General features: G+C 37.4%; 1 protein-coding gene across 1 annotated transcript in view; it reads right to left on the bottom strand.

Annotated features, from left to right (window-relative positions):
- The window catches only part of CDC73 (cell division cycle 73), a 100,133-nt gene extending 89,833 nt beyond the window's left edge, over positions 1-10,300 (bottom strand). Inside the window, exons 1-3 of the mRNA XM_004685468.2 lie at positions 10,151-10,300; positions 7,500-7,605; positions 4,169-4,238 (exon numbers count right to left, since the gene is read on the bottom strand). Of these exons, the coding sequence (XP_004685525.1) occupies positions 4,169-4,238; positions 7,500-7,605; positions 10,151-10,281 (307 nt within the window). The 5' untranslated portion in view covers positions 10,282-10,300. The remainder of the gene's footprint in view (positions 1-4,168; positions 4,239-7,499; positions 7,606-10,150) is intronic.
- Between the last annotated feature and the right edge of the window lie 253 nt (positions 10,301-10,553).

Genomic DNA, 10,553 nt, shown 5'->3' with positions numbered 1-10,553 from the left:
AAAAAAAAAAAAGTTTAAAAATAAATAAATAAATAAATAAATAATAGTGAACAGCTATATATCAGAGACATTTTATGGGGGTGGAGTGGGGAATGGGATCAAAAACAGTGGGGAAAAGTTAATACACTGGATTATATCACCCTTGTGATGGCACAAGAGTAATTTGGTGATGGGAAGCCCACGGGGATTACAACTAAGATGGAAAAATGCACAAAATGATGTAAAAATAAACTATTATATTATATAAAAAAACAGATTTATTTATTTATGCATTACAAGAACTAGGTACTAGTCAGAGGTATGGGGGCGGTGAGAGGATTCACTAGAGACAGAGTGGGGAGCAGAACAGGCAGATGTGCTGAAATACAAAGATGAGGGGAGCAGCAGGTGGGTCCAAGAGGTCTGCCACACCACGTGGTCACCTCCTTCGCCAAGAATCAAACTCATGCTGCAGTGGCTGCAGATGGCTTCATAGTGCTGTGTTTAACCTACTGTACCACCAGGGAGGGTCCAGCAAATAAATTTCTATGTCAATTTCTAAGGACAGATTACTGCCAACTTTCTTCAAAGGAAGTTATATCAACTGACATTAAAATCAATACCACATTAGAATATTTGTTTCCTCACAGCCTCACCCAAGTTTATTACCAAACTTCTAGATTTTTTTTTTATTACAAAAGTTTATTTTTACATCATTTTGTACATTTTTTTTCCCATCTCGATTGTAATCCCCGCGGGTTTCCCATCACCAAATCACCTGTGTGCCATCACCATAATCCCATGCATTTTTCTCCCCCAGTTTTTTTTTTTTTTCTCCCCCAGTTTTTGATCCCATTCCCCACTCCACCCCCACAAAATGTCTCCGGTATATGGTTGTTCTTTTTTTTTTTTTGAAAGATTTATTTATTTGTGTATACAGAACTGGGGTACAGGCCAGAGGTGCAGGGGCGGCGAGAGGCTTCACCAGAGACAGAGCGGGGAACAGAACAGGCAGATCGACCAAGTACACTGCTGAGGGGAGCAGCGGGCGGGTCAGGAGAGGTCTGCCACGCCATGTGGTCACCTCCAGGGCAGGCGGGGATCGAACTCATGTGGAAGCGGCTTTAGATTCTCAGTGCTGTGCTTTAACCCGCTGCGCCACCAGGGAGGGCCCGGTTGTTCATTATTTTTGACCAAACTTCTAGATTTTTTTCTATCAGGTTAAAAAAAAGTTAACTAAGTAGTTTAAATTTGCAATTTTATTATAAGAAGCAATTTTCATATGATTTTATCACTTTTTCTGTGACGTAAATGCCCAGAGTTGTTGGTCTTCTATGTATTTTCAGGCCACTTGATATCATTAGCAAGATTAATCCACTTAGTGCAATTGGTCTCTTTTCCCAGTATGTCATGCCTTTTATTATTATGCAGATTTTTTATTATTAGTATCCTACTAATTGAATAATCATACCTTTCCCCTCATTGATTTGATGTGTCTCTTTAATAACGCCAAATTCACATAATTTAATCCCTAACAGATACAAAGGTTGTTTGCTATTAGTTTATCTACTTTTTCACACATTTTAAATTAGGGCTTTAGTTTACTGCAAGGTCTAAACGCTAAACTGCACCCTATCTTCTCATTGCTCTTCATCAAATTTTTATGTTTATTTTCACAAATGAAAACTGGCTCCACATTTTCATTAAATCACTAAGTTAATACTTTTTAAAAATCAACAAAGCACTATGTTTGGTGACTGAACTATGGAAATGATGTGAATGAATAAGGGTAACATTTTTTTAGATTCTGAAAAGGAAAACCATTTGCTATCAAGTACTCCTCCCTAGTCAGACTAATTATATTCACTTGAGGTATTTACCAAAAATAAAGAATCCTAGACTCTGTAGGATTATTAGATCTTCTAAAGCTAATATATACAAACATGTACATATACACCTACTTCTTTTTACAAGTGGACCACATAATTAAAAAAAAAAATTTCTTTTTCTAGTCAACTTTATACTCTTCAGAATTAGAATGCCCCATCAACCACACCCTAGGATCCCAGCTCTTGTTTACCACACAGATTAAGCAATTGTGAAGTGCCTGCAGAATGCTCAATGAGGGTATTATAGATAGACAACTTTACTGTATTGATAATGGCCTTTCCATTATGCACAGACTGCAAATCAATTTTACTGTTAAAACCATAGTGCATAATATAGGCAGGACAGCTGTTAATGACCTAAAGTAGGCAAATAACACTCCAGTGAAAGAACAAACAGTTCTAGTCTATCAACTATTTGTGCTCTAAAAAACAGCAAATAATTATTCATTTATTAAGGTAAGCACCTTCCATTAACCACTACTCTTTTTGTAACTAGGTAGTATTAATAACTGATTATTTAAAAGTTCTGCCAGTCCCATGAGTGTACACCCCCTAGTGGAGTAAACTGAAACTACATAAATGGGTAACCTCAAATCAGTGTTAAGGCATTTGATGACTAATTAGTTAAGATGGTACCATAGATCTTCTACAACGAAAAGCAATGTTATTTTATCCTTTGATCAGAGTGGTCAGGTTAAGTTCACTTTGACTAAGTATTTATATGAATGAAATGGTAAGATATGAAAGGTATGACAACATAAGAGAACTCAACACAAACCACCAAGTGCAAAAGCGTAAAATTACAATAACTAGAAAAACAATACTGGTCTACTGTGAGCAAAGAACAATGGCAGAAGATGATGTCATAAAGATTTATGAAAAAGCAAGATCACATAAAGTTAAGAAAAAGTATGAGCTTTATTCTAAAGTTCATACTGGTTTTGGCAGGTCAATGACACAATTAACTTTATGTTTTTTTCTCAAAAAACAAGTCACTCGAATTGGTCTATATAAACTATAGAAAATAAAACAAGGATCTGTGAGAGGGCTTTGCTATGTCTAAAGGAGACAGAACAGGGTGGGAACAGGATGGTTAAAGTGTCTTATTTTTTACATGTAAAGAAAAGCACTTGATGATAGACTGGACATGAAATACGAGAAAAGAAAAATCAAATATTTCTCCAAGGTTTTTAACTTAGCAACTACATTTATAGGATACCATTTACTTGGGTAGACTACCATTTACTAAGATGAGAACACTGAAACAAAAAATTTGCTGTTTTGGTTTTGGCTAATGGGTGAAAACAAAGAGGGAATCATCATTCTATTTTGGATTTGTTAATATTTAAAATACCTATTGAATATCTAAGGGGAGATACTGACGGTGAATTTATAAATCTGGAACTCAGAGAGAGGTTAGTGTTAGAGGTATGAAAGCAAAACAAAAGGTGAAGTGAATATGAGTACAGAACCAAAAGTCTGGTGCCCAAATGCCATGTGAAGAAATACTATCCAAAAGGAAGTAGCCAACAGTATTAAATGCTGTTGAAAGGTCAAGTACACTGTGAATAAGCTACTGCAGAGCTATCACACTGACTCCTTAAGTCAGTGCTGACCTGACAAGAATGATTTCAGTGAGATGAGACAGAAAGCAATGCTGGAATGGATCAAGAGAGAATCACAGACAAAGAGAATGAAAGAGTAGATAATAAAAATGATCAAAAAAAAGGGGAGGGGCCCTCCCTGATGGCGCAGCGGGTTAAAGCACAGCACTAAAAAGCTTAAGCCACTTCCACATGAGTTCGATCCCTGCCTCCCCGAAGGTGATCCACATGGCGCGGCAGACCTCTCCTGACCCCCCCGCGGCTCCCCTCAGAGGTGTACTTCGTAGATCTGCTCCCCTCTCTGTCTCTGGTGAATCCTCTCGACCTCCGCATCTCTGGCCTGTACCCCAGCTCTATATGTATGAATAAATAAATAAACCTTTTAAAAAAAATGCTAAAAAAAAGGGGAGATCTTACTGTATGTATCTGATGCAGAACAAAAAAAGAAATCTGGTGATAAAAGAGAAACAACAATTTACAAAACAAGGTTTTGAGAATATAAAAGATGGAATCCATATACAAGAGTGATTGGTTTCAGAAGCAAAAATAGTACACTCACATAATAGAAAGAAAAAAGCATACAGTCACAAATACAGGTTAATTTAGAGCAAGTACAAATTATCTTTCCACTATATCTTATATAAGAAAAAAAATATATATATATATATGAGTGAATGTAATTTAAAAATTACTCACATGCTTCTCCATTAAGATATCCAAGGAGATCTTTTCTATCAGGTCTTCTAACCACAGGAATATTTTCAGTCTGAAATCAAAATTCAATTAGATATCAAAGCACCAAGTATAACAAACCTAATAAACATCATGTAATATCTGAACGGTATTCCAATATATCTTGGTAACACAACTTTAGAATCATAATTTTAGAAACTAAGCTAAGAGTCTGGAAAGTTTTTAAGCATATTAATTTTGGGGGAAAAATGTTTTAACTTTCACTCTTGAAATTCCAGCTATACAAAAGACAATCATTAGAAATGAAAACAATAAGCCTATCCCTCTTCAAAATCTCAATTCAAGTCTTCATTTGCCCATGTAGACTTACTCTAAGTAATTTTTTAATTTGATTAAATTTTTTAAATTTGATGATTTGCATATTTGGAATAAGCATAGTCCAATTACTTGCTCATTTTTTGCAGTGTTTCCAGAGTGCTTTCTTTTCTCACACATATACCAGACAGCTTTCAAAAATTCTACTTCTTTCAAATAAGCTAACCACTAAAACTAAATACTGATTATTAATGTGCTAGACACTTATACAAAAAAGTGTTAATGGTAGTTGATTCAACTTCTACATCACATATTTCTTTTTTATAATGATTATGTATAAATCCTGTGGGGGGGGAGGAGAGATTATAAATTAAGTCTGGAAAGCACATTCATTTTGGTAAAGTGGTTAATTTTCCTTTAATCTCCTACATTGGTGATTTTCAAAAATGTAATAAATGAAACAAAAAAGACAGTCCTTCCAGAGGAGAAAATAATAACAGTAATAATGAACAACTAAGTACCAGAAACATTTTACAGGGGTGGAGTGGGGAATGGGATCAAAAACAGTGGAGAAAGGGAAGTACACTGGACTATGGTGATGGCACACAGGTGATTCGGTGATGGGACGCCCCCGGGGATTACAACGAACGAGATGGAAAAAGGCACAAATGATGTAAAAATAAACTATTATATTATTTAAAAAAAAAGAAAAAGAAAAGACAGTCCTTGAGGCACCAAATCAAATCTGGGGAATGAATTCAATCAATCCTGTAGTTAAAAATTCCGTATCATATTTATAATGTAAACAAACAATGACACACAGGGAGGACTGCAATTTATAGAATTATATAGTTAAAACCTCTACCACTTTATGGAAGTTATAGCAAAATAACATGAGTTCTTTACATCACTGAGTAATTATTTTATATTGAACAGTGATTATACATCACTGCACCAAACATTCTGCATATACTCCTGAATGATGGAGATGAACTAGTCACTTTGAAAACTTTTTTTTTTTTAAAAGATTTATTTGTGCATACAGAACTGGGGTACAGGCCAGAGGCTCAAGGACGGTGAGAGGCTTCACCAGAGACAGAGTGGGGAACAGAACAGACAGATCGACGAAGTACTGAGGGGAGCAGCGAGAGGTCTGCCACACCATGTGGTCACCTCCGGGGCAGGCGGGAATCAAACTCATGCGGAAGTGGCTGTAGATTCTCAGTGCTGTGCTTTAACCTGCTCGCCACCAGGGAGGGCCTGAAAACTTTTTTATTCTCTTTTTTTTTTAAATATCGGTTAGGCGAAGTTTTAGTTTCTGCATGTAAGTATAAACATCTATGAGTCTACAGGATTTTCTGTGTTGCTTTTAAAAAAGTTGCCACACACAACATCATAAAGGATTTAAACTAATTTCCTTTCATTGTTTCTAAAGTTGTGTGATGATATATATGTTCACGACATAGACTATGGTGAATGGCTTCATATATCTATCTCCAAATTCTTCAAGCGGATAAATATATGTGTGTGAATCATATGTTGATGAAGTGGTTTTAAAATAAGTATCTGTAAGCCTGAAAACACACTTCATCATTTAGTCATTAATGAATCACATATATACTACAGCCAAATGAAAAAAAAAAAATCACAATACAGTAGGATAGACAGGTCAGGAACTTGCTTGAGAAAGGGCCTGCTCTTAAGAGGAAAAAAATACTAGATCTCTACAATATTAGAATTCTCCCCTTTAATCAGTGAAATTTTTAGAAAAATAGAAATGTTAAGGGGCTTTTCTGGTTGCATGGGTGTTAAATTCAATGCTATCAGGCTATAGCCAGCCACTGCAGCAAGAGTTCAATCCCTGGCCAGGGAGCTAAACCCACATGGCACAGCAGACCTCTGCTGTCTTACCTGCTGCTTCTCTCAGCAGGGTATTTCAATTTATCTGTCTGTTCTGCTCCCACTCTGCCTCTGGTGTATCCTTACCCCCCACACCTCTCTGGCCTGTACCTCAGTTCTCATATGCATAAATAAAAATAAATCTTTAAAGAAAAACAGAAGCTTTAAATCTTATGTGACCAAAGGGCCCTACGACACACAATAATAGTTACCAGTAATGTACTACACCACTCCCCAAGAATATAACCTCTAACTCTAAACCAAGTACCTGAATTAACTTTATTAACCCCAAAATGAATGGGTATATCCAACAGAAAAAATTCTAAAGACAGCTGAGAAACTGGAAGTAACTTACTTCAACAGCGACAGGAGGCAGCTTCATAACTTTAACAGTAGTGAACAGCTGATTGTATGCAACTGTGATTTAATACTGCACCTTTACAATTGCTTTCATTTCTCTCAACTACATCCCTCAATGTGCATCTGATAAATATAAACTCTTTATACTAGGTTTGTATATATTTTATAGTAGTAAATGAAAAAACATACCCAAATTTCATATACATAACTATTTCTAAATAGTTAACTATTTAGAACTAACTATGGGTTCCACTTGTTCTTTCAAAGTGCTACAAATCTCAAAATAATTTCCAAAGTATTTATTGAAAAAAAATCCACATATGTGAACCCAAACAATTCAAATCCATATTGTTCAAGAGCCAACTGTACTATCTCAGTTCACTTTTTAAAGCTGTAATATGTGTTAACATAGTTTTATGAAGAGGGATTCTGTCATTTTTCTCACTGACTCCTCACTGATAGAAAGTAAGTTTCCTCAAGATCACTGTTCTAAATACCAGAACGCTTCCAACAGCTCGTAATTTATTTAATATCTCTATAAGTGGTTTTAAAACTTTTGCTGTACACATTTTTTTGTACACATTGCCGACATTTCATATATATATATTAAAAAAAAATCACAAAGTAAAAACCTGACTAAGTCAGGACAGAGTTTCATACAAAGCTTTCATTCTTTTTATTTCAAACCCCTAAGGAAACTTATCCACACAAATCACACATATCAACTAAATTTTAAGTCAGAAAATGGTGTTCTACTTACAGCTGCACGTCGGACATAAACAGGATGAGAAAGATGTACATTGTTAAGCAGGAATAAGATAGAATCCAATGTGTAATACTCTCTGGGCTGGCCTTCCTTTCCAGTGCTGAAACAGTTAAAGTTAAGTTTTTAGTCACAATTCTAATTCACCTCTTGGAAATAGTTATATGTATTAATTTATCTATAAAAAATTGATCTAGCGTCACTTTACTACCTAACCATGGTATTTAACAAGGCAAACAAAAACCCAAGAAGCATACAGTCTATTAAGTGAAACTATGAATAGGACAAAAGACAAAAGAATACTAAGTTAGACAATGACAATAATCAAGTAAAATAAGCATACACTATTCATGTGTATTATACATGAACCCAATACTAAACAGTTTGCAGAATTTGTACAAAATTAGGCTCTGGATTTTGTCAACACAGTTACAGACTGGAAAAGATCCAGAGGAGAAAACTAATTAGTCAACACACAACTATTAATGGGGCAAAATGACAACTAATTTATCCTTTATCTCCTAAAACATTGCTGAAGAATATTCTTCTAATGTTTTTATAGTAAAAATGACAATAAATTTCAGGGGTATAGTTCTTATGACATCCCTCAAATTAGAACAAAGATATAAAGCCAAAATAAATTGCCTGTAATTTAAAGCAATGGAAGCTCAAAAATCCAAAACATGCTATATTCCTTGCTCACATATGAGTGTTTTATCCCACCCCATCTACATATTTTCTCCTCACCAGAAATTACAGTATTAACTGAATTCATCTAAATATGATCAATACAACCAATCCCAAACTACTTCTCTATCCTCTACTTCCATTTTCCCTCAAACTGATGTTATTATGTGAAACCTTAGATAACTATATATACTATACCATGGACGTTAATGCATGGCCACAACAGCTTTTAAATATGAAAATGAAAAACTATGCTCTACATACAATAAGGGTAAGTACTGTCTAATGTTTTGTACATGTACATATTTACACATGCAGACATAGATTAACAGCAAATGAAAATTATCTGTTGATGTGATTCACTGTTATGAAGGTATTAACTTCACTATTGTAAGCACTCTTTTTCACTACTGGCTTCACTAAACTTCTATCAAAACATTTCCTTTTCAGCTCTCATGCCTGGAAGAACTAATCCTCCATTTCACCCACTTAATTCCAAGCCACTCTTTAAAGCATACCCAATTGTTCATTTGTTTATTCAAGAAAAAACTGGCATTGTTGACAGGCCAAACACACTTTTATGAAACCACTCTTATTTCCCAAGCTAGAAATGGCTGCTCTCACCTTAGAGCTAAATACAATTCTTAAAAAGTTATGTTTTATCTTCTCCATTCTAAATTAATCCCTCTTTTAAAGTAAGGATCAAGGTCCTATGATGCTTTTCCCCTATCTTTCAGACTGAATTACCTTTTCCCCTGAAAAAGATAATACCTATACCACCTTGTAACAGGGAAAATACTTTTAAATCTAATCAAATGTAATTCTACCTGTGCAAATTCTTATCAAATGAAAAAATATTAGAAACACAAAACATCATATCAATCTAGTTAATCCACACATCCTCAGCTGCTCTCCTGCCAGCCTGTCACTAGGCAGGTGCTTCGTTTTACAACCCTTTTCCCTTTGCAAAACAGAAAAGGCAACTCTCCTGCCCACCTGTGACTATGCAGTTGCCTCTTTTTTCTCCTTTTCCTAAAAAACTTGTCCTTTTAAAACGAAAAAAAAAAGAAGTCCTCAAGGCCAAAAGCAAATTAAAAACGAATCAACTAACTAAATTTCCCCAACCTTTTCATCAACTCTTCATAAAGACCATTAGTCCCATTCATTCATAGTGAGTATGGAAGTTCTCCCCCAAGGTTCTAATTATAGTAATGAAGCATCAAAGAGAGGAGCATCACTAGATAAGACTCCAAACGAGTACCAGGCCTCTATCGAGATGATCAACGTTCCACACCTTTCTTTTTAAAACACCTTTCGCAAAATCACACACAGCATCAATTTCTTACTTAAATCTGTAAAGCTCATTCCATTTCACCAGTAACTTTCCCTCCGAGGAAACGCCTCCCATCGCCTACAACAGGTTTTGGTGGCTCTTCCAAAGTGACCAAATCGTTTTCTCGTCCTAACTTCATACTAGTTGATTCACTTGTCTCTTCTCGAGGGAACACGAAAACAGGAGAAAAAGGAGGAGCTGCAAGGGCCGGTACAGTTACAACATATGGCAGCCTCGGGGAGAGAAACAAAATTAAAAGAACAAAAAGACCTCTCCGGGACCGGACGGTGCACTCCTTTATGCACCTACACACATTGATGCCACTCGACCCTTACAGGTAAAAACGACCTGGAAAGAATCACAAACTCCCACGGTATTATTTCCCTTTGGCTTCCCGAGGATGTAAAGGGATAGACGACTCCAGACGCAGGTCCTCCCAGTGCCTCTTCCCCAAAAAGTGTAACTTCGGTCGAGGTCGAAAACTTTTACCCAGAGCACCCGTTCGTGTACCCCCCACATCACCCTATCCCCAAGGGAAACGGGGGGGAGGGGTTAGGAAAGAGTCGCCTGGGGGAGCCCAACTCTGCCAGACCGACCCTCCCCCAGAACATCGTCACATCGGACTTACCCCCAAACTACATAGTTGGTCTTCACATTCTTGGGCCAGGAGAACTCGCCGAAGATCACTTCGTCTCCCTTTACCACAATCTCCTTCTTCTGGATGTTGTACTGTCGCAGGACGCTGAGCACGTCCGCCATCTTCCCCCCCCCTCGCCGCCTCCGGGCCCGGCCGCCGCCGCCGCCGCCGCGCCTGCCGCCTTCTCCCCCTGTCGCCTCGCCCTCTTCCTCCGCCGCCGCCGCCGCGAACCAACAGCAGCCGCACTCGCAGCCGTCTTCGCCTACGACAGCAGCAGGGGCACTAGCCACCCAGGCCGCCGAGGACCCCACGCTAGCAGGAAGGCCCCGTCGCCGGCTGCCCGCGGAGAACGCCTGACTGAGCGCCGCCGGCGCTGGACGGCCGCCGCCAGGGG

Source organism: Condylura cristata, unplaced genomic scaffold (genome assembly GCF_000260355.1).
Source record: "Condylura cristata isolate star-nosed mole 26May11 unplaced genomic scaffold, ConCri1.0 scaffold00018, whole genome shotgun sequence".
In the NCBI taxonomy this organism is placed as follows: Eukaryota; Metazoa; Chordata; class Mammalia; order Eulipotyphla; family Talpidae; genus Condylura; species Condylura cristata.
Note: the sequence above shows the minus strand (reverse complement) of the source record. Positions and strands in the feature narration are given on the sequence as shown.